The sequence below is a fragment of the Taudactylus pleione genome, unplaced genomic scaffold, assembly GCF_031769625.1.
Source record: "Taudactylus pleione unplaced genomic scaffold, aTauple2 ptg000095l, whole genome shotgun sequence".
Lineage (NCBI taxonomy): Eukaryota > Metazoa > Chordata > Amphibia > Anura > Myobatrachidae > Taudactylus > Taudactylus pleione.
In genome coordinates this window covers 14,953,859-14,978,834 of record NW_028284497.1, presented here as the reverse complement: position 1 = coordinate 14,978,834, position 24,976 = coordinate 14,953,859, and the positions used below count along the sequence as shown (strand labels likewise).

Here is a 24,976-nt window from a genome sequence, read left to right as displayed (position 1 = left end):
TCCCGCCTATTTTAGTGCATTGAGTTTCTGCTTAGACAAAAACGTCCTGGAATTGATTTTGGAGATAAGACGCAATAGACAAAACCTTTTTTGCTGATTACGGCTTTTCGCGTCTAGTTGAATCCGGCCCTATATGTCTGTTTCCCTTACCATTATAATCCTTACGTGCTTTATATTTAGCTAAACATGCAAATGTTTGTAACTATATTCAAGAAACGAGAAGAGTGTCCCCGCACAGGCTGAAAAAGTCAAATTAGTATTGCCAAATGTTTACAGTTGTGTGGCAGTGAGTGATCAATCTCAAATTGTAGTTGGAAATGTCACTAATTCTGATGCCATCAACTTATATATACACGATTGGCGGTGCTCCCCTAGAGTTAAGATACAATGGAATCAAAAAAAGAAAGGAAAAGAAAACTCTTTTGGCTGGGGGCACAAACTTAATGTAATCTATTAAAACAAAGTTTATTACATAATCTTCAACTTACGTACATAAAAGACATAACACCATATATAGACAGACAAATTACACAAAGGTTGTAATTTAAGTATCACACTGTTAATTAAACTATTGTTGGACAAATGTATCGTGTTCTGGTCACTTAGTAGTCATCTAAAATGCTTATTGTGATCCAGAATATGTCCTCCAAGTATGAACTGCCGTGTTCATATGTCAAGGCAAAAAATATTTCTAAAAACAAATAGGATGAAGTATCTGTAGGGAATGTCACCAGACTGCCCCCTTACAGTATGGGGTAATATCTGTCAATGATTTGGATTGCCGAAATGAAAGAAAGAAAGAATAGTGGGTATAAAAGAACTGCACACTTTGAGGAGTGAAATACTGCTGTTAATTCATCTGCATGCATCGAATGATATTAATGAGTGTTAACCTTCTCAGTGTCAGTTATAACAGTCAGAAAATTAAGATGAGTAATAGTCATACTGAAAAGAAAGAATCAAGAATGCCATGCATCTGCTTTCAAATCTCTATGCTTCAGCGGTATTGTGCAGGGGAGATAATGATGAGAGTACATATATTGACAATAATTGATCCCTTTTAATAGTTGCATCTGCTTTCGGTCCTACTGTGCCCGGTTCCTGCGGGCCAGTACCGATGAGAGTGCGAAGAAAGATAGAAAAATTCGGCTAAAGTCTGTAGTATTCCACATATTAAATAAAGTAATGTACAAATACAAAAGTGTACGTTTAGATACTTTAAAAAATATCGTTTCGTTCCGACATGCCAGGTGCCCAATAAGTAATTAAAGACTTTTGCTAATGATACCATTAATTGTTGCCACACCCTTTCACAAAGGAAATGTCTAATGTGATGATACTTTCCAATTCATTGGGAAATGTATATTCAAGTCAGTGACAACAGGTGTATAATATTGAGTGATACCTAGTACAACATTAATACCATCGATTGTTGAAATACCCAATTAACGGGGGAATGGCTATCGTGATTATTTTTTCTAGGTATTCTCAAAGGAGAAACATCAATTAAATCAACCAGACCACTATCTACTAGCAAACGATAGTGTTAGAGTTTTCCTATCATACCTAATGCTGTCTAGATCCTCAGGTGTGCTGTGATTATATTTACTCTCAGTTGTACAAGACAAGGCATGAGCTCTCACCTACTACTTTATGTAAAGTGAAAGACACTAGTCACCGGCTAGATAGCAGGATAAACACTCACAGCACATATCATTGGCTAGGAGTTTAGACACAAACTAGAGAGAATACTATGATAGAGGATGGAGCATTATATCATTAGCAAATGTCTTTAATTACTTATTGGGCACCTGGCATGTCGGAACGATATTTTTTGAAGTATCTAAACGTACACTTTTGTATTTGTACATTACTTTATTTAATATGTATGTGGAATACTACAGACTTAGCCGAATTTTTCTCTTTCTTCGCACTCTCATCGGTACTGGCCCGCAGGAGCCGGGCACAGTAGGACCGAAAGCAGATGCAACTATTAAAAGGGATCAATTATTGTCAATATATGTACTCTCATCATTATCTCCCCTGCACAATACCGCTGAAGCATAGAGATTTGAAAGCAGATGCATGGCATTCTTGATTCTTTCTTTTCAGTATGACTATTACTCATCTTAATTTTCTGACTGTTATAACTGACACTGAGAAGGTTAACACTCATTAATATCATTCTATGCATGCAGATGAATTAATAGCCGTATTTCACTCCTCAAAGTGTGCAGTTCTTTTATACTCACTATTCTTTCTTTCCTTCTTTCATTTCGGCAATCCAAATCATTGACAGATATTACCCCATACTGTAAGGGGGCAGTCTGGTGACATTCCCTACAGATACTTCATCCTATATGTTTTTTAGAAATATTTTTTGCCTTGACATATGAACACGGCAGTTCATACTTGGAGGACATATTCTGGATCACAATAAGCATTTTAGATGACTACTAAGTGACCAGAACACGATACATTTGTCCAACAATAGTTTAATTAACAGTGTGATACTTAAATTACAACCTTTGTATAATTTGTCTGTCTATATATGGTGTTATGTCTTTTATGTACGTAAGTTGAAGATTATGTAATAAACTTTGTTTTAATAGATTACATTAAGTTTGTGCCCCCAGCCAAAAGAGTTTTTTCTTTTCCTTTCTTTTTTTGATTCAAATGTTTGTAACTATACAGATGTGTCTTGCATCTTTTCTGCATTCATGCCACACATGGCTCGAGTTGTCAACCCGTGAGCGGGTACACGCGCTGCGTTCGCACCCGCAACTCCAGCAGATTGCATGGTGCGAATGCAGCGTGCACCATGGCGTAGTGGCCGTGGCTATTCGCATGGCGTGATATGTGCGCACGTATGTAGCGTGATCGGCAAAGATGCAAGTGGCACATCTGTATGTGCTGCCAACATCAGAAAAAAATATTATGTTAGTATATGCTGTTAAATGACATATTTACATGAGCTCCTTTGTTCTGGGGAAGAAAATACTGAGGATACAAATGATATACTGCAATGTTCATATTACGTATCCAAAGAAGATTTTGCTGTGGAATACAAGACTACATAAACTGTGAGTAGACGCGAATATTGATTTTGTACTTGATCTATCATGTGGCTGCACGCTGACTGACCTATAGTCCTCGTAACAGCTGTGTACATGGAAGTCATAATTCCAGTTTATAATTTGTCATGTTCTGTCTTCACTCCACAAGACACTTAGGGGAGAATGAAATAGCAGTTTCCCAGTGCGGTAACACGCAGAAACCAACTGATTCTGCATAAAGTGTGGAATCAATGGGTTTTCTCGCACAATAACCTGTGGGTGCCTTTTCTCGTGTACTTTTCCTTGCAGCTCCTGAAGCTGCGAGGAAAAGTACACCTAGATGCGATGATGCAAGGAGTTAACCCCGCTAATTGAATTGCCGGCCATGGGTAATTAACTGTGTGGTGACCTTGCATCACCTATACCCAAGGTTAGATGTGGACCCTATGGACCTCGTACAAATAGAGATAACAAGGGTCAATTCTCACCATATCTCTTATTTTTGTGATAATTATTTAGGCAGCAAAGATTGATTACCTTATGCCAATTAGTGTTCACACCAGGGGCAGGGCAGGCCACTGAGGGGCAGATAGGGCACTGCTGTGCACGGCGAAGGAGCGCGGGCTCCTGAATAGAGGGAGTGCTCAACTGGGATGGGGCGTGTCCTAGTGACACATCGCCAATTCGTCACTTTTGAGGGTAGGGAAATAGGTGCAGTTACAAGGAGGGTGAAGGTAGAGACCCTGAGGTGAAGTTACAGGGACGGTGACAGCAGGAACATGGGAGTTACAGGGTGGTTGAGGGCAGGAACACTGGGAGATACAGGGAGGGTGAGGGAAGGGGCACTGAGGTGCACTTACAGGGAGGGTGAAGGTAGGAACATTGTGGTGTAGTTACAGGGAGGGTGAGGGAAGGGACACAGATTAAGTTATAGAGAGGGCGAGAGCAGGCACACTGGGGGAGAGTTACAGGAAGGGTGGGGGAGGGAACATTGAGGGGTACTTACAGGGAGGTACCTGTCCCACATTATTTAACCAATTTTTAAGCATTTTCAGAAATTCACTTGAAAACTGTCATGTCAGTATTGGCCATACTGTGCTATTTAAATGCCTCCAAGTGCCTGATTATTCATTGTCAAAGGTGTACAAGAGGTTCTGTACTTTGTCCCAGCATTGCCAACTTAAAATAAATATATATATATATATATATATATCCCCCTCCAATAATAATATGCGTGCAAGGGAAAAAATGCAATTTTGCTATAAAACTTGTCCATGTGTTTGGAGTTGAATTACAAGATTGTGCGGAGATGACTTTTACCTGCAAAACCACATTGCTGATCTAAATTCCCAGCACATCGCACGGAATTGAATGGCCCCCAATATGCCTATCAAAGAAAATTTAAGCATAAAACATTATAATAATATATATATATTATGAGGGTTTTCACTATAAACAACTTGGTATCAAGAAAAGGTATTTTAACTACCTATTACTCAGTGTTACACCATAAATGGTTGATGTTTTATTCCTAGACAGTGGATAATTTTCAAGACACATTCAGGACACCATCATGCTAATAAAAAAACTTTTATGCGCTATGGTGCTCTTCTATTTATTTATTTATTTCTTTTTTAACATTAAAGATATATACACACACATAACAAATATATACTTGTATCTTATGTATAGGGCCACATTTAAATAACTACACTAAAGTTTTATTTTCATGTGGTTGTACAAAACATTATTGCGTCATTTCCAGACAGCGTGGCTCACCTGATGCTATCAGGAACACACAGGCATCCGAACAAAGCAAATGAATTGATCTGTTGGGCGTAAATAATTTAAGGTGAATGTTAAATTAATTTAATCGCCCCCAGATAGCCAATTCCACTTGCATTATGGACTAATTAGATATATCTATCACACACACATATATACTTTTTATATCTGCCAGTAAAAAATATAAGATGCTCCATTTAAAAAGTTTACATGAGAGAAAATTATTACTAATAAAAAATAGGTATTACCACCAAAACATGCATAGCACTTTTCTAGTCTGTCACTGTCAGCGACAGTATGGGTGACGCTGTGGCGGCACTTCCTCCTCCGGGTGTAGGTAGCTGTTGCTGAGCTGCTCATTACAGCATCTTCTGTTCCTCACTGACACACGAGCGCACGCGGTCCGACGTCATGACGTGACCACGCTCGTGCACCAGAGGCCCAGAGGTTTGATTACGATTGGTGCTCTAACACAGGGGAGGCGGAGCTGCTTACTTTGAAGGTCCTCCCGCTCAGGTGCGGGCTGTTAAGAGCAGACTGAACGCGTTAACGCCGCCCTGACTCCCGGCCATTAAATAGATTTAAAAAATGTGAAATGGTGGCAGAGGCTAATGGGTGGTCCTGTGCACCCGCGGATCACCCCTTAGTTTTGCCTATGATCACTAATACTGACGCATTCTATACATTTATCCAGGATTTACATATAATAATACCCATTTCTAATGTGTAGACTGCAAGAAACAAACAGGTCTGGAAAAGAGGAAATGACTGAGGCGAAACAATTCCAGGAATAACACTTGTATTTAGGTCTGTGAATAAGAAAATGCACAGATTTATTTATAAAATCACTAACCTAGTGAATTTATAGAGGACTGAGACAATACTAGGATCTGTTATATTTCTTTTTAAATTCTATAACTGTACAACTAGTTATATTTTAAACAACTCAATTTTTGCCCCTGGCGTCATTGTGAAGCAATACGACGACTGTTGGCAGCAACCCAGGTAGTTTTTTATTAATTGCCCTCCGCAACTGGCTCAGTGTGTCAGTAGTGGAGCATTCACAGTATCTCCCTTCCTGAGGAAATCAACAAGAATCACGCCCTTGTCCCAAAACATGGTCGCAATGACCTTCTTTGCTGAGTTGTTTTGAATTTCTTTGAAGGTGGGGACGATGTGTGTGTCCATAACGTGGATGCTTGCTTCATCTCTGGTGTCGCATGACCCACGTTTCACCACCTGTAACAATATACTGCAGGGACTGCACTCCCTCATGGTACCGTGTCAAGTGCACAAGAGACAATCCTTTTCTATTGGGTTTGTGAAATTGTGTGACTTGCTTCGGTACCAGCGTCAACACTTTCTCCTTTACCCTAGTTACCCATGAGCAATGTTGTAACAAGTACCCACTGAGATGTTCAGTTCATTGCAATATCATTAACTCTAATGCATATGTTCTTCTGAATCAGACCTGCAATGTGGCACAAATTGTCATCTGTGGTGGATGTGCTCAGCCGACCGAATCGCTGCTCATCTTGAACGTCTGTCCTGCCACTATCAAGGCAGTGCACCAAACCTGTTCCTTTGACATTATCACTGTACACCTCAACAAGTTGGTGATGAATTTCAGCTGCTGATGTGCCCTTTAGTCGCAGAATTCCGATCACATTATGCACATTTGACCATGTTTCCGCCAGCCCCGCCATCTTACAGCTGATGTTGGGACAGTATGACTGATATGAGGAGCAGTCTAATGGCCATGAGAAGAAGCTGTGGTCTACCTGCTCTAGCTTGTTGGGAAATTAGAATGAAACAGAGAATATTACACATATGAGAGGTTTTGTTACCTTACTTTCTGAACCACCCTCGTACAGCCCTGATCCCTTGCCATGACTGGAATCCATCCACTGGTTCTGCTGATAGAGAAGAGGGCTGGCAGCAACTCCACCATTTCTGTGCATTTCGCTCTAGAAAAGCTTTCATAAATCCTCATTGTATTCTACAAACAGGATGTAGTTTATATCGCGGATGCCGGTGACAGAATACTGACGCCAGTCAGAATCCCGGCGCTGGCATCCTGACGGTAAGTATTGGGGTTAGGAGGGGTTATATACTTACCTACAGGTGTCTGTATCCTAACGCTGTCGGGATTCTGACTGCCGGGAACCTCAGCGCTGGCAACCACTGCAGCCGTAGTCACCGGAGATGTTCAGGTTCTGTACATCGTTACTAAAATAAAGAGTATTCAAGTAGCATTAGCACATGTGGTGTTTGGTACACCACACAACATGAGTAAATAGCTCTGAATAGTCTATCATTGATCCCTGTGCTTGCACACAATTGCTGTCCAGCATAGAGTACTAGAAGCCACGGGTCAGCCCCAAACAAAAGAATATCAAATATACCAGACATTCTGCCAGTAGGACAAACCTCTGCTTTTCAGCAACGAACAGTAGAGGTTATTAGGTACTGGGTTTCATAGGAATTGAGTCTTGAAAATTATTGGGAATCCTTTTGTTACCGCTCCTCTATGAATGAAAAATGCTCTGTATAGACATGCTTAGTTTTAGTGGAAGAACAAATATTGGAGCAGGCCCAAGCACCCACTGAGATGTCTCTTATGGTGGGATAAACGATCCTTCTGTCTGCACAATATTCAGAATGGTTTGCTCATTTCTTGTTCCATCCTATTAAATATTCATTAACTGGCCCTTAAATATGCACTGGGAATAAAATGTGAACTATGGGCCTGATTTAGATTTGGGAATAGAGGGCCTGATTCATTGCGGATCGCTAATGCGATTAGGCACGCAGGTCTGCTGCAAAAATATGTTAATGACTGCAATCGCAAAGCTGTCGCATGGAGACGCCCACTACCACTATCTCACATACGTAACACCTTGCAGTCCTGCGTATACATCGTTAACATCGAGTACCATTGAACCCTCACACACAATTACAACAGGTCTGACCTTACTCAGAAATTGCTAACCTCGTCGCACGCAGTATGTACTCAAGCTGTGTATGCCGACGCAATGGCTAATTTGTGCATGCCCATGCAATGGCGTTCAAATGGACAGGCACGCCTGATTTTCTCCAACCACTCCCCCGTTTGCGATGTCTGCGTAAGTGATTGCAATGCTACTTCGGTGTATACACATGGGCACTACGCACCATCGGTGCAGTTGCGATCCATGATGAATCAGGCCCAGAGAGAGAGAGCAAGTAACTGTGCATCTTGGTAAAACCAGGTTGCACAGAAGGTGGGGCAAAATGTGCAAAGAGATTTAGGGGTATATTTACTAATGTGTGGGCTCTTAGAAATGGAGATGTTGCCCATAGCAACCAATCAGATTATACTTAACATTTATCTAGCACCTTCTAGAAGATAATAGCTAGATTGGTTGCTATGGGCAACATCTCCACTTATAAAAACGCACACTTTAATAAATAAACCTCTTAGATTTGGGAGAGGAGTGTCCAATCTGAAATCTAGTTTACAGTGTAAGACTAAAGATGTCCATAATTTGTGGGCTACATACAAAAGCAGCCAGCATTTACCCTGCATGCAAAACAATGTATGTATGCATTTGCATCCCTTGCATTGCAACATGGTTTGTCCAGGTAGACAGTTACTTGCTCTATCTCAGTGGTTCTCAAACTAGGTCCTCAGGACTCCACACAGGTCACATTTTCCAGGTGACCTGGCAGGTGCACAGGTGTATTCATTACTCACTGACACATTTTAAAAGATCCACAGGTGGAGCTAATTATTTCACTTCCAATTCGGTGAGGAGAACTGGAAAACATGCACTGTTTGGGGTCCTGAGGACCGAGTTTGAGAACCTGTGCTCTATCTTATTCTTTTCCCAAAATCTGAGTCAGGCCCTGTATTTTCACAGATTCTCTATGTATATATATACTTGTAATAATGGTCAATGAATAAAGTTGTAAGAATGTCTCAAATGGAAATAAAGGATTATAATGCATGCCCAGGGCCGGCAACAAAAATCTTGGGGCCCGATACACCCTCTCCTAGTCCTTATCCAAGCCCTTCACGCACACCCCTTTTCCCAGCCCTTATGTCTGTCACACACCCCTCTTCCCCAGCCCGTGTCACCCCCCCTCTTCCCCATCCTCTGTGTATGTCACACACCCCTCTTCCCCAGCCCGTCACACACTGCTCTTCCCCAGCCCGTGTCACCTGCTCTTCCCCAGCCCCTATGTCTGTCACACACCCCTCTTCCCAAGCCCCTATGTCTGTCACACACCTCTCTTCCCCAGCCCGTGTCTGTCACCTCTCTTCCCCAGACCCTGTGTCACACACCCCTTGTCTCTAGCCTGCGTCACACACCTCTCTTCCCCAGCCCCTGCGTCACACACCTCTCTTCCCCAGCCCCTGCGTCACACATCCCTCTTCCCCAGCCCCTGCGTCACACATCCCTCTTCCCCAGGCCCTGTGTATGTCACACACCATGCTTCCTCAGCCCCTATGTCACACACCTCTCTTCCCCAGCCCGTCACCCCCCTTCTTCCCCAGACCCTGTGTCACACACACCTCGTCTCTAGCCCGTGTCACACACCGCTCTTCCCCAGTCCGTGTCACCACCCTCTTCCCCAGCCCCTGTGTATGTCACACACCCCTCTTCCCCAGACCCTGCGTCACGCACCCCTCTTCCCCAGACCCTGCGTCACGCACCTCCCTTCCCCAGACCCTGCGTCACGCACCCCTCTTCCCCAGACCCTGCGTCACGCACCTCTCTTCCCCAGCCCGTGTCTGTCACCTCTCTTCCCCAGCCCCTGCGTCACACACCCCTCGTCTCTAGCCCGTGTCACACACCGCTCTTCCCCAGTCCGTGTCACCCCCCTCTTCCCAAGCCGCTGTGTATGTCACACACCCCTCTTCCCCAGCCCGTCACACACTGCTCTTCCCCAGCCCGTGTCACCCCCCCTCTTCCCAAGCCCCTATGTCTGTCACCCCCCCCTCTTCCCCAGCCCCTATGTCTGTCACACATCCCTCTTCCCCAGACACTGCGTCACACATCCCTCTTCCCCAGACACTGCGTCACACATCCCTCTTCCCCAGCCCATCACCCCCCTTCTTCCCCATACCCCGTGTCACACACCGCTCTTCCCCAGTCCCTGTGTCAACCCCCTCTTCCCCAGTCCGTGTCACCCCCCTCTTCCCCAGCCCCTGTGTATGTCACACACCACGCTTCCCCAGACCCTATGTCACACACCTCTCCCCCCCAGCCCGTCACCCCCCCTCTTCCCCAGACCCTGCGTCACGCACCCCTCTTCCCCAGCCCCTGTGTATGTCACACACCCCTCTTCCCCAGCCCCTATGTCACGCACCCCTCTTCCCCAGACCCTGCGTCACGCACCCCTCTTCCCCAGACCCTGCGTCACGCACCCCTCTTCCCCAGACCCTGCGTCACGCACCCCTCTTCCCCAGACCCTGCGTCACGCACACCTCTTCCCCAGACCCTATGTCTGTCATACACCCCTCTTCCCAAGCCCCTGTGTCACACACCTCTCTTCCCCAGACCCTGCGTCACACACCCCTCGTCTCTAGCCCGTGTCACCCCCCACTCTTCCCCAGCCCGTGTCACCCCCCTCTTCCCCAGTCCCTATGTCTGTCATACACCCCTCTTTCCCAGCCCCTGTGTATGTCATCCCCCCTCTTCCCCAGCCCCTATGTCTGTCACACACCTCTCTTCCCCAGCCCGTGTCTGTCACCCCTCTTCCCCAGACCCTGTGTCACACATCCCTCTTCCCCAGACACTGCGTCACACACCACTCGTCTCTAGCCTGTGTCACACACCTCTCTTCCCCAGCCCCTGCGTCACACATCCCTCTTCCCCAGCCCCTGTGTATGTCACACACCACGCTTCCTCAGCCCCTATGTCACACACCTCTCTTCCCCAGCCCGTCACCCCCCTTCTTCCCCAGACCCTGTGTCACACACACCTAGTCTCTAGCCCGTGTCACACACCGCTCTTCCCCTGTCCCTGTCACCCCCCTCTTCCCCAGCCCGTGTCACCCCCCCTCTTCCCCAGCCCCTATGTCTGTCACACACCTCTCTTCCCCAGCCCGTGTGTCACACATCCCTCTTCCCCAGCCCCTGCGTCACACATCCCTCTTCCCCAGCCCCTGCGTCACACATCCCTCTTCCCCAGACACTGCGTCACACATCCCTCTTCCCCAGCCCATCACCCCCCTTCTTCCCCAGACCCTGTGTCACACACACCTAGTCTCTAGCCCGTGTCACACACCGCTCTTCCCCAGTCCGTGTCACCCCCCTCTTCCCCAGCTCCTGTGTATGTCACACACCACGCTTCCCCAGACCCTATGTCACACACCTCTCTTCCCCAGCCCGTCACCCCCCTCTTCCCCAGCCCCTGTGTATGTCACACACCCCTCTTCCCCAGCCCCTGCGTCACGCAGCCCTCTTCCCCAGCCCCTGCGTCACACACCTCTCTTCCCCAGCCCCTGCGTCACGCACCCCTCTTCCCCAGTCCGTCACACCCAGCCCCTGGCACATGTCCACCTCTTCCCCAGCCCCTGGCACATGTCCCTCTCTTCCCCAGCCCCTGCGTCACATCCCTCTCTTCCCCAGCCCCTGCGTCACACACCTCTCTTCCCCAGCCCCTGCGTCACGCACCCCTCTTCCCCAGTCCGTCACACACAGCCCCTGGCACATGACCCCCTCTTCCCCAGCCTGTTACATGTCCCCCCTCTTCCTCGGCCCGACACATCTCCCCCTCTTCCCTAGCCCATCACGTCCCCCTCCCCCCAGCCTCGGTCACATCTCCCCCTTCTTCCCAGTTGCTGTTTATGACACAGGGGGTGTGCATCTGTAGCTCCTCACTACCTGACCCGTGACTCTCTAGCCCAGTCCGGCCTCTACACTTACCTGCTGCGCTTGCCTGAAGTTTTCTGTCTACTCTGGCGGCTTTCACATCCGGCAGCTCCTCGTTACTTGTCGCCCCCTGTCGTCGGGCCTGTGCATGCCTGCCATAATTAACTCTGATAACTCATTTCTATCTTCACAAATTATATAACCAAAACTACATGAACAGTGCAGTAACTAAGGGGTCTATTTATCATAATGCGTCAATAAAAATAATTTTGCTGCAATTTACCAAATAAAGTTGGGAGATTCCTGCAAGCAACTGTAAGCTGAGACTTACCGCTTCACTGGCTAGTCAATGAGCCATAGTTACAAAGCAGTTATCACTTATTTAGTCAACTTACAAAAATGGTTTCTGCAGATAAATCAGTGATTTCTCATGCGATCTCGTTAGTAATGAACCATATTCCCCGCATCTGTGATATCTCCTACTTTACCTTCTTGATGAATGGCCTGGACACTTAGGGGACGATTCAATTCAACGCAAATTGAATAACGCCGGGAGCGAGCTCCCGGAGCTATGCAATTCAGTGCGCTGTTTGGGAGGTCTAAGGAATTTTTCTCGCACCCCCCTGGGGATGCGAGGAGAAATCTGACCAAAGGGCGTGTGCCCGCACTTTGGTCAGAGAATGCCGGTTAACGTGCCCTAACAGCCTTGTAAAGGCACGATATCCGCCATTCTCCGACCACACAGCACATTGAATTGAATAGGTCCGGGAGCTCGCTCCCGGCGCTATTCAATTCGCGTTGAATTTAATCACCCCCTTAATTTCTACAATTGCAGGTGAAAATTGTCTTTTTCACCTGCTTTTGTAGAAATTAAGTGATAATGAAAAGACCCCTAAAACAGTAGGAGAAAAAAAAAATTGCTTAAAAACATAAAAACTAATTATTTTAAATGACTTAATTGAAAAGATGCTTTACACTTATAAAGTCTTGAAACTTAATGCTTAGCAAATATGGGACCTCATTCAGACCAGCTCGCAAGCGGGTCGATGTTTAGGCCCTGCGCACGCGCAGCGGCCGCACTGCTCGTGCGCAAGCCCCGGAGCTAGAGAGAAATTCTGTCGCTCCGGAGCTCGCTACCAACCAATGTTGATCGACAGCTCATCCCGTTTAGTAGGCGGGGAGGGGGGTGGCTTCACAAATGGAGGCGTTGTTGCCATTTTATGGGTGGCCGCACTGACATCAAGGGTCTCGCCGCAAGCCCCGATGGTCTGGGCGGTCGCTAAAGCTGTGGGTGGTAACCCACAGCTTAGCTAACGACAAGGAGACCGTACTTCAAAAGGCAAGCAGCTGCCCAGATTCAGAGCGACCGCTCGCATTTTGCGAGCACCTCTGAATGAGGGCCATAGTGCTTAGGGGCCTATGATTGCTCCAGGAGTGGATGAGTGCTAGTTGATAATGAAAAGACCCCTAAAACAGTAGGAGAAAAAATAAAAATTGCTTAAAAAAAATATTTATCTTAAATAACTTCATTGAAAAGATGCTTTACACTTATAAAGTCTTGAAAACTTCACAAACGGAGGCGTTCCTTAAGGAACGCATGCCGTTTTGTGGGTGGCCGCACTGACCTCAGCAGTGATGTCAGTGGGGAGCTTCCTGCTCGATCATTGAAGGAAGCTCCCTGGGGCTTGCGGTTGCCGAGACCCAACCTCAAGGGTCTCGTCGCAAGCCCCGATGGTTGCGATGGTCTTGACCATCAACCTGGTCGGTCGCTAAAGCTGTGGGTGGTACCCCACAGCTTAGCTAGCGACCAGGAGGCCGCACTTCAAAAGGCAAGCGGCTGCCCACATTCAGAGCGACCGCTCGCATTTTGCGAGCACCTCTGAATGAGAGCCATTGGGCCTGATTCAGAGCTGCTCATAAGCGGCCGCTCGTTCGCTCTGAGCGATGTTCGCACGACTGTGCATGCGTATGGGTCATAATGCGCATGCGCAAAACAGTCATTGCGGTCGGAAATCGTGCGCTCGTAAAACAGCGAGGGGCTGCTAATTTGATTGACAGAATGTACCGTTTGTGGGTGGTAACGGGAAAGTGGTTGAAAGAGGGGGAGTGGAGATCCGAACACAGGCGTGCCTAACGGTCAAAAGGGCGTTTAATGGGAGTGCATAATTAATAAAGGAGCGTCATCGACCACGTCACTTGGTTGTCTTTTAGCCTGAACTGCTCGCAACGGTAAGAAAAACCTACCACAAGCACTGCGAGCAGTTCAGATGCCTTTCAATGTTCCCGATTAATAAATACCGGAGATGACGTATGATGCGAACAGCAAAGGGGCGTATTTACAAAATAGCGAGCGCATTTTTCGGACGCTCGCTCAGATATAGAGGCGTCAACACAACGCAAAGAGCGAACGCTCAATTTAAATAGAAACTGGGCGGCCGCTTGCATCCTGACCGGTCGCCTCTGTTTCGGTCGTTAGGCTGTGGGTTTGCACCCACAGCTCTAACAACCGCTAGGGTGATGGTCGTGATGGTCATAGACCATCGCGACCATCGGGGCTTATGACGAGACACTAGGGTAGGGTCTCACTTGTCGTAAGCCCCGGAGAGCTTCTGGCTCTGTCAGAGCCGGAAGCTCTGTCAGTGGGGCCTCCCCCAAACGGCAGGCGTTCCCATGGCTGCCACCCCCCTGGCCCGCTTTCCAAACGGGGCGAGCTGTCAATCAACATCGACAGCTTGCCCCCTTTGGAAAGAGACCCGCTACGACCGGCGCTGTCGGTCGTAGCGGGTCTCACGCATGCGCAAGAAGGAGCCGGCTCCCTCGTGCGCATGCGCAGTGAAGTCCTTAATTCCCTCCCTCAGAAGATCTGCCTAAAGTCATACATGCATTTGTATCATCATGCTTAAGCTGGCCATACACCTACGCGATTTCGGGCCGATTCCCCAATTTTCGAGGCACCGTACGATGGATCGTGTGGAAATCATGTTTTTTTTAGGTAGGATGTGATGAGATGTGCGCTCCCGCAGCCGTCAAAACTAATTGTGTGATCAGATGTGCAGTCCATCTTCTCCGTCGTGTTCGTATGCTGACCGTGCCATTTTTTCAGCATACGATGCATCGTGCGTTCGAGCAGCTTCGTTCGTTACAAAAAAAAATGATGCCCGCAAGGGGAGATCTGTGGGGTGGGGGGGGGAGGATGCGCGCCGTTTGTTTTGTATTTCCCAGATGCACGGATGGTTCTCACTGAACCATCCCTGCATCTGTGCTTATTCTATTACAAATAGATGCATGCATCACGGATCTCCCCATGCGTGCATCTTCTTTTTAGTTTTTATTAACAAATGGAGCTGCACACGATAGACGCACGATGTATCGTATACTGAGAGCGTATGTACATCGTGTGTCAATCGTGTGGCCGGGACTGCAATGGAGCTGCCGGGGAATTGAAGGGAAAACGGCACGATGAGTTGCATCGGCACTCATCGTGTAGGTGTATGGCCAGCATTAGATTACTGCAATGCCCTCTCCCTGAGTCTCCCAGCAAAAGAATTGCACCTCTTGCAGCCAATACAAAATGCAGCTGCCAGACTATTAACCAACCAGCCCCCTTCCAGCCACATAACGCCCATTCTCTATTACCTTCACTGGCTGCCTACAAGAGGGAGAATCTATTTCAAGACTGGCTGACTTTCGAAGCCCTACATGACCAGGGCCCAAGTTACCTGAAGCAGCTTCTGATTACTTACTGCAGGCTCGATTACTCTGATCTGTAAATTAAGAACTATTAGCAGTACCTAGAATCTCCTTGAATTCAGCTGGGGATCAAGCTTTTAGCTTTGATGCTCCGACTCTATGGAACTCACTTCACCATACAGCTTGACATGCCTCCACTCAGGAGTCCTTCAAAAACAGATTCAAGACTCACCTGTTTACGTAAGCATTTTGACGGTAGCTAATGTCATCTGTGGCCTATGGGCTACATGTCGCAAAAAGTAGTGGGAGAGGGATCTGTAGCAGACTACATATGCACATCGGCTAGTGCAATCCCTTCACTTCTATAGGTGCATACACACACAACGATTTTGTTACCAACGATTTTATAAACGATTTTCTGTCAGATTATCTGTCAAATTTTTTAAAGTGTAATGAACGATTTTTTGAACTATAAATGATTTTTGTAACTTCCCTTAATGAAAATCGTTAGCCAGAATGAACTACAAACGGGAACGTGCATGAACGATAATCGTTCATCGTTATAACTCAGAACTGAACGATTTTTTCAACGATTGAACGATAACAATGTCATTATAGTTAAATCGTTCAAAAAATCGTTGTGTATATGCACCTTTATGGAGCATACACACGGTCAGATGTGTCAGATGAACGACTGAACGATTTGACCAACGATTTCAACGATTTTGCAAACTATTTGAACTACGAACGACTTTTGACTGCATTAAAATGACTGAAATCGTCCAAAACTGACTGCAAACACATCAGATGTCAGATATCGTTATCTAACCATCGGGAACGGGCATCGTTCATACATGTCAGATTTTCCTTCAGATATGAACGATTGTACAATTTTTGAAATCGTTATCGTTCAGATCTGAAGAAAAATCTGACCGTGTGTATGCACCATTACACATCACAGGGAGAGCCCCTGTTCCTGAACAGTTGGTCAAATCTTAGGGGTCTATTTACTAATCCTTGGATGGAGATAAAGTGAACGGAAAGAAGGTACCAGCCAATCAGCTCCTAACTGCCATGTCACAGGCTGTTTGAAAAATGACAGGAGCTGGTTGGCTGGTACTTTATCTCCGTTCACTTTATCTCCATCCAAGGCTTAGTAAATAGACCCCTAAATTTCTTATTGACACAATAATGAATAAATATGTCCCTTAATGTTTTAGGGGCTTGAGAAATAGGCCCATTTAGGCTTTGTGGTTCCCTGCAATGAATAGAGTGTGATACAAATGTCTGAATGTCCACATAACATGTTTCTAATGTTAGAGCCCTACCCTATAACCCTAACTGCATCCTAACCCTAAACCTGTAATATCTCTATAATGACTACTATAATAAATGAAGTAGAGATTAGAGAAGATAGCAAATTATAATGGCAGCTCTCTCTTGATTGACAAGCTGCTAAGCCAATCCCGAGCTACCGGATAGACGGGGCTACTCTCTGGCGCCTGAGGAAACAATAAACTATCCACTAACCAATCGACTGCTGCTCTGCTATGAGTGGCAGATGAAACTGCCAATCCTAGACATAGCTCGGTTATAAGGGCTGGTCCTACGGCCGGGCGCAATATATCTCATCAAGATGGCGGCGGTGTCCTCGGCAGCGGCACTGCGTGGGGCAGACTACGAGAACGGTCTTCGTGGTGGCGCCGGCTCGGCCGGCGGAGGACAGGACACTGGGGACGACGAGTCGATGGGCCGCGGAGGGCTAGATCTCGATCTAGAGTTGCTGGGCCCGGGCAGAAGAAGCCGGCGGATAGGGGGCAGAGTAGCGACAGGAAGGAGATCCGGGGGACGGGGCAGCACTGGCAGCGGGGGCGCCGGGGGTCTGGAGGAACTAGAGGAAATGGAGATGGACGAAGAAGAGCCCGGAGAGCTCCGGGGGGATCCAGCCATCGAAGACCCGGTAAGCGCATCCTGGGGGAGGGGGAATGATGCTATAGGCCCGCAGCCGGAGGGGAGGGGGAGGGGCACAGGCTGGGCCAGGTGACGGGGGGATGCAGTCCCGGTGCCCTGGTACATTGTATCGCCGTAGTACGGGTCACTGTATAATAGTCCCCCCGCATATCACGCAGCAGCCTCATCCTACCCCCAGCCGCCAGTGTGGCCACCAATGTGCAATCACGGCGGACAATACGACCTGCACATGTTATGTGGGTTCATGCTGATTGGCTGTAAGGAATGGGGCACATGCACTCATTCAGGCATTTGTCATACAGGAGCTTGAGGCCATCAAAGCCCGTGTGAGAGAAATGGAGGAGGAAGCTGAGAAGCTGAAAGAGCTGCAGAATGAGGTAGAGAAACAGATGAACATGAGCCCTCCTCCTGGCAATGGTAAGTCCTGCTGCTTAATGTACTACACAGTACCTGCTGGCAAGCCTTTATCCTGAGCATTTCTGTGATGTCATGTGGGTTTCATCTAAAGTATTAGGGAAGTATTTTGCTAAAAGTGCTTCTTGACCACTTAACCGACTATTTTTTCCTGCAAAACCTGTCAGAAATTGCCGGGTTGGCAGGAGAGTCTGGGGAGTCAAAGATCCGTTCTGCATATGTGTAGAATGGATTTTCTCTTCAAAAACACAGTGGGGTGGTGCAGTTGCACCTTGTCAGCTGAAGCACAGCTGACTGGTCGCATCCCATGTGACAATGTCAGTTAAGTGGTTAAACTTAATGATTTTTAGTTTGTTTTTTTTAACTTGGGGAATATTTAACAGCATTTTTATTTTTGAACAAATTACCTATATTAGTTATGATCTGGTTGGCATTCCAAGCAAATAAACACTAATGGGACATACCCACTGGACAATAACACTGAGCGATAACATCGCTCAACGGTATATCGTTCATATTGTCTAGTGTGTATGGTCCGGATGACCAATTTGCACGCTCCCGTGGGTTGTTAACGATATCCCCAGTTAGCTGTACATGCAGGCCAATCTGGGGATATAGTGAGTGATGCCATGCAACTGAACGCAGCGTGTCCCTGGTGTCGCCCTGCTGTCACTTGTTGCTGGTCGGCATCGGCAGTGGGCATACACTTGCAGATGCTGGGCCAGCCGCTGACTATCGCCACATACAGTCTAATGTGTATTCGGTTTTAAGCTACCTACCACATGCCACCTAAACTTCCCCTTTTCCCCCAATGACACCATATGCTATCAGATCACTACTTGCAACATAATCTGCCCAGATCTCCCCACTGGATATTCTACTGCTAATGCTCCTACCTACCTTGCTGTCAGTGTGAATATCTTCAATACTTATCCCCACTGTTTCTCTTAAACCACAATATTCTCTTCCGAGTATGTTCTCTACAGCATTTCCACTTTTCCATTAATACTTCCTTGTATTCCTGTGAATTCTTATTTTATTACACTAATTTCTGACTGAGCCAACAAGTGTTCCCATGACATGGAGCTTGCAGAGAAAGGAGGCAGGGCACGCTGCATTTTATACTGTTCTATTACCTCCCAGCATTGTGCCGATGTGGTCACCTGCTGTATGTTGGCTGTTCCACTCAATCTGCTGTGTAAAAGAAAATCAGCTTGTCATGTCGGCAGCTGGATGCCACAGGTGACTGTTTGCTGGCTACTGGTTTTCCACAAAAGGCATGAATATGTTTTCAGCTTCATATACAAAGTGACTGAATTTTACAGATGACATTTAGTAATTCTGTTTACTTCCTGAGTAAATCAAGACTGGGCAAATCTGTCACTATGGCAAATGACTTTACCAGCAATCTTGAAAATGTCCCTTTGCTTCATCCTTTCTCTTCACGTTAGGTTGTGAATGATGGTGGCTCACTGGTACATTAGCTAGGATTCATCAGAGCTGGTGGCAAGGGATTAGTGTTTCCATGTGCAATTCACAGCATCACTAAATTGAGAAAGGCATGGTAGACGGCAGGAAAATACCTTTCAGCCATGGGTACTATCACTGCTTGCCACCCATTAGCAGACCTAAAGAGGTTTAAGTATTAATGATTGGAGCACTGCCGTGCTTACTAACAGTCCATATCGTAACAGTTTTTCAGTTTTAACAATTTCCCTATACATATAATTAACTGACTCGCAGGGAGAGCGATAACTGCTGCTGTCAGTTACAGCCCACAGCATATTGCATGAGTTTCAGTGACAAAAGAATCTTGACACTGCACACAGTGTCAGATTCATGAGCCAGGCGAAGGAGGGGTCATAAGATCGCTCTCCTGCGATGTCTATATAGTAATAAATCTCTTAACACCATCTGAAGATGGCATAAACTATAGAGGCTAAACTCTAAAAAGCTTTTCTGTCTAGCACATAGAGGTCAGAGTATAAACCCCCATTGATATTGATGGGGACTGCAGTCTGCATTGCTAATTAGCCTTTTGCAGGAGATTTCTGTGAAAATGACTACCATAGGCTATTGGTACGTAATAACTTTATGAATAAACCCTTGATAAATAGGCCTAAAGTTTCCAAACACACCTGCAGATATTGTCATTGTCTGCAAGGAAACACTGCATATAGAATAACTATGCATGCTACCTTTACTCAATTACCTTTGTGCTGACAATGTCGGACTGGAAAATTAATTACTCAATATAATATTGCTGTCAAGGAAAACAGTGCACTGATAAAGGATTCTTTTTTTTATCTAAAACCAATACCAAATCAGGTTCACATTACAAAACACTGCTATAAAATGGTCTTGAGTAGCAAAAAAAGATAAAATTACATAGAACTGGAGTATGATTTAATTGTACCTTTAGGACTAGCTTGGCATGCACTAAACAGAAAATGCATTTTTTATAATACACCTGTATGAGAGCTGAACAGCTCACTCAATTTTATGCAACAGTTTAGTTTGGAGTCCTTAGTGGTATCTAGAGAAAATGATGCCCTTAAAACATTTTTTAACCTGGTTCTACTTCAGGGCTTGACAAAATTTTCTAAAATCTAGGAGCCAGGTTGAAAGTGTAGGAGCAAGACCACCATTCCCCCCCCCCCCTCCCCCCCTCCCAAAAAAAAAAAATTACAGGAGTGAGGAGCACAGCTCTGTGTGTTATGCAACTGTTATACACACTATACCAGTCCACAAAATGGTTACAGTTGAATGAATACAGTAAAATGGAGGCCCCCCTCACTGTTCTGCACAGAAACCCCCACCTTCCAGTAATAACGGACCACATTTCACATAAAATAATGGTTCCAGAAAGTACAAGACTAGCCCCCCTCCCCTCGTGGTCACACCACTATCCCTCTGACACCGCTCCGCAATCCCTGGCCACGCATAGACCCTACTACCGGAGAGCTCTATGCAGCCGGAGATAGTAGACAGCCGGGACTACAGCAGGATTAGCGTATACTGGGACAGACAGGGATCAGAGCAGTCCAGGATGGAGAGGATTCATCAGTGCAGTCCGGTATGGACAGAAGCACAGCAGTCACTGCAGACGACACTCAGCACATGCACTTCTGTGCATGATATGAACACCGCAATACTATAGGCACGAATCTCTGCCAGAGCTGATGAGGATCTGCTTCCTCCCTCACTGCAAAATCTAGTAGCCAGGCAGCAAAATCTGCTAGCCATGGTGACCTGGCCCCCGGGATTTGTCGAGCCCTGCTCTACATGCATGCTTTTCTTTCAGATTCCTGAAATTTATGAATAATATATTCAGCTGAATTTGAATTAATCACTTTTTATAAAGTCAAGCTTGGATGCATTGCTGATTCCTAAAACATACTACCTATACCTGTCTGCTTCCATTTTGTCAGTTTTCTGTGTCTGATTTGTTTAGATATACAACAAAGTTTGGATTGACCAGTTAGCATGTTTGGGACATGTCTTGGGTTGCAGCTACTGATCTCTAGGGACTGCTTAAAGTTGCACTAGTACCTGACTGGTAATGCATGACGGGTAGCGTCCTGCATCCTAACCCTCCCTACCCCGCAACCCAACCCTGCCACCTTAATGCCTAAACCTAAGCCCCTCCTGTCCGCAGCCTAAATGGTGCCTAAACCCCCCCAACCCCGCGCGGCTAACAGCAAAATGGGCCCGCTATACTTTCGATCAGGATGTCGGCTGTGGGGATTTCGGCACCTCAACTGATGTCTAGATTCCGCCGCCAGTGTTCTGTCCATGGGTCGGGATTCCGGCGCTTGGATTTCGACCGCCAGTATTTTGGTCATGCATGACAACTAATGTTTTGAAGGAGCTCAGGTGGTTTCTCAAGGCTTCAGCATACTGGCGGTTGGTACATAATTGCTTCTGTTGAACATATATTGCAGACATCAAAGAAAACTAGTCAATAGGAAATGTACTGTTTGGTTACATTTAATCAAATAAGTTACCACTAGCCATTTCCTATTTACCAATTTTCATGTGTTCCACATGGAAAACTTAATGCAAATTTTAAATGTGTAAGATCAACCCAAATTGCAATTGTATTTTCAATTTAATGACTTCTAAAACAATGTCCATTGCACTCATGATAGTATATTGCTTATTGCTGTCATTCTGGTGGCTGCTATAGGCCAGACTAACTTGGAACCCTTTTGTCCTGCAGCTGGTCCAGTTATCATGTCAATAGAAGAGAAGATGGAAGCTGATGCTCGATCAATATATGTGGGAAATGTAAGTGCTTGGAGTTGATGGTATATTGGTGGGAATATTTGTATGCGGTGATAGTACTACTGCTTTAGCTTCTGAGGTGTGAAAATACACATGTACACCTACAGCATGGATGCATAACTAGTAAAGCAGCTTTTCTTTCTACTGATTAGGTTGACTATGGGGCTACAGCAGAAGAACTTGAGGCACATTTCCATGGGTGTGGCTCAGTGAACAGGGTAACCATTCTCTGTGACAAGTTCACTGGTCATCCAAAAGGGTAAGTGCTTAGTCAAACATTTCATATTGCATGCCAGTGATACTGTAATGATACAAGCACTAAAGTATGGATTAGACTAGAATATGAGGCTTTCTGCATTGTCATCTTGTAATGCTTAATGGTGCTAAAAATCTTACTTTCAGCACTTAAAAAAAAAATGCCCACATGTAATTTCTCCTTTGTTTATAATGCCTAATGCTGGGCATACACTATACAATTATCTGTCAGACATCCGTCCAATGTGGCTGGTTGGAATGAAAACCTGGTAATGTATGGGAGCAAATGACATTCGACCATATGTTCCCAAACACTGGAAAATTGTCAATCGATTGTTCAAATAGGTTAAATTCATCTGATTTAAACAATTTGTCTGAACGACCATTTTTGTCTGCTTTCCAGTGTTTGTGAGCAATTGGTTGATTGTCATTTGCTCCCATACATTACCAGATTTTCATTCCTACCAGTCATATTAGACAGATATCTGACAGATAATTGTATAGTGTATGCCCAGCATAAGTCAGAGGTTCCCAAACACGGTCCTCAAGGCTCCCCAACAGGTTAGGTTTTAGAGAAATCCATATTTGAGTACAGTTGACTTAATTAGTACCTCGGCCAATTTGATTAAACCACCTGTGGCCAGCCATGGATATCTCTAAAACTTGAACTGTTGGGGAGCCTTGAGGACCGAGTTTGGGAACCTCTCGCCTAAGTGACATTACTGAGAAGACTTCTTTGTGGTCACTTAGATTTTCTTTTTGCTACATTCACAAGTTATTGACAAGCATTTAAAGGTATTTTGTTTTAAGGTGGATATGTCCTTTAAGATTAAAGCCTGGACACTAACAAAGTAGTAAGCTATTCTACAAATTTTTGCCATCGATAACTTAAAAAAAAAAAAAAAAAAAATTTATACCGTGCTTTTCCATAGCACTTTACTGCCAATTTGTCACTCGCATCACTACCTGGAAGAAACCCATGCGATCAGAGGAGAACATGTGAACTCCACACAGATTGGTTATGACTGGGAGTTGAAATTATTACATCAGTGCTGTGGGGCAGTAATGATAACCACAATGCCATCCATGCTGTCCAAATACGTGATACATATTGCACATTGGCCCAGCCAGATTGCTTTGTGATTAGATTATACAGGTTGTCTCCCATATCCAAAATGCTTTGGACCAGGGGTATTTTGGAGATCAGAATATTTCGTATTTTGTAATGTGTGCATACCATCATGAGATCTTGGCTATAGAACCAAAATCTAAACACTGAATGCATTTGTTTACATATACCTTATACAATCTGCAGGTCATTTTATACTATACTTTATTTTCAATAGTTTTGTGGCTCAAAGTTGTGTACATACATTAAATTCATTTGTTTCATATATACCTTATACACAGCGCCTGAAGGTAAATTTATAGTTTATTTTTAATTTTGTGCTGTAAACAAAGTTTGTGTACACTGAACCATCAAAAAGCAAAGGTTTCACTATCTGTCATGCTAAAATAATTTTGTATTTTGGAATATTTGGGTATGGTAGACTCAACCTGTATAGACTAATGCACTTTAGCACACTATCAATGTCACGTTGGCTTGAGGGTCAGAGAAAAGTGTGTTTTTGAGTAACTGAGGAGGGGTAATAGGATAAAATATCCTAAGGGGTTTAAGATGGTAAGGGTATTTGGCAAGCTTTTCCTATTGATTGGGGTTTTGAGGGAGCAGGTGAAAATGTAACTTATGGGAAGGTCTTGTATGAGTGATTTAAGAGCAGTGTGAAGTCCTGTAAACCAGGGGGGGGAACAGGTAAGGAATTAGATGAGAAGGGTTCAGCTGGGAATTTTGAGTAAAATGTATGTTGGTGCAGTGTCAATGGTTTTGTATGATTAAAAGTATTTTGTATGGAATTTGATTAAATGAAGGAAACCAATATATAAATGTTTCCTCATACTGTTGCACAAGTTGCAGCAAATGGCTCATTTTGGGACGCGAGGTCCTGGGTGACTTGAGCCTTTCTCGGTCAAAATGTAAGTCTTATTTGCATAGAAAATACTTTAAGCAACACAACTACATTGCTGGCTTGCACTGATCAATTTGGTGTACAACATTTGTAGATCTGTGCGACTGTCTTGAACTGTAAAGAAGGCTTCGATGCTTATGGTCACGGGTTTTCCTATTTCATCCATCTGGGGGCTGCTATTCTGGGTTGTGTAGTGAGGTGTGGAGTCGGACACTAGCTGATTGAAAACTGTTTCCCACCCCCTATATAACCCCTCCCCAACCACCCTAAGCTCAGTCTTTTTTTTAGTGCCTTGGAGTAAGCTTTTAGTTAGGTTTTATTTTGATATTTGAATTGGGTGCTTAGTTCCTGGCAACAGATGACAAGCACTAGCAGAGTGGGAGTTATATAGAATAGAGGCTTGTGAATCCTGTATCCCTCTCTAAAGACTGCCACTGAGAGAGTCTCCAAACTACATAGTCCCTGGGTCTCTCTCCATGCCAGACGCACATCTGTGGGGGCCGCTGGCAAAGAGAAGGTAAGCTTTTTACAGAGATGTATAAAAGACCTTGTTGCCTTTGTGTACAACTTCCCGGCACGCTGAGCAGATCGGCCAGGTTTGTTACTCGCATGCACTGTACAGCTGGCAT

General features: G+C 45.4%; 1 protein-coding gene across 2 annotated transcripts in view; it reads left to right on the top strand.

The window, feature by feature from the left end:
* The window catches only part of LOC148526623 (polyadenylate-binding protein 2), a 43,124-nt gene that overhangs the window by 5,620 nt on the left and 12,528 nt on the right, over positions 1-24,976 (top strand). The window contains exons 1-4 of one of the 2 annotated variants that reach the window (XM_088469997.1): positions 16,997-17,353; positions 17,667-17,781; positions 22,001-22,068; positions 22,218-22,324. In XM_088469997.1, the coding sequence (XP_088326123.1) occupies positions 17,030-17,353; positions 17,667-17,781; positions 22,001-22,068; positions 22,218-22,324 (614 nt within the window). In that variant the 5' untranslated portion in view covers positions 16,997-17,029. Of the gene's footprint in view, positions 1-16,996; positions 17,354-17,666; positions 17,782-22,000; positions 22,069-22,217; positions 22,325-24,976 lie in introns of those variants that run through there. The other variant, XM_088470000.1, reaches the window with a different exon arrangement.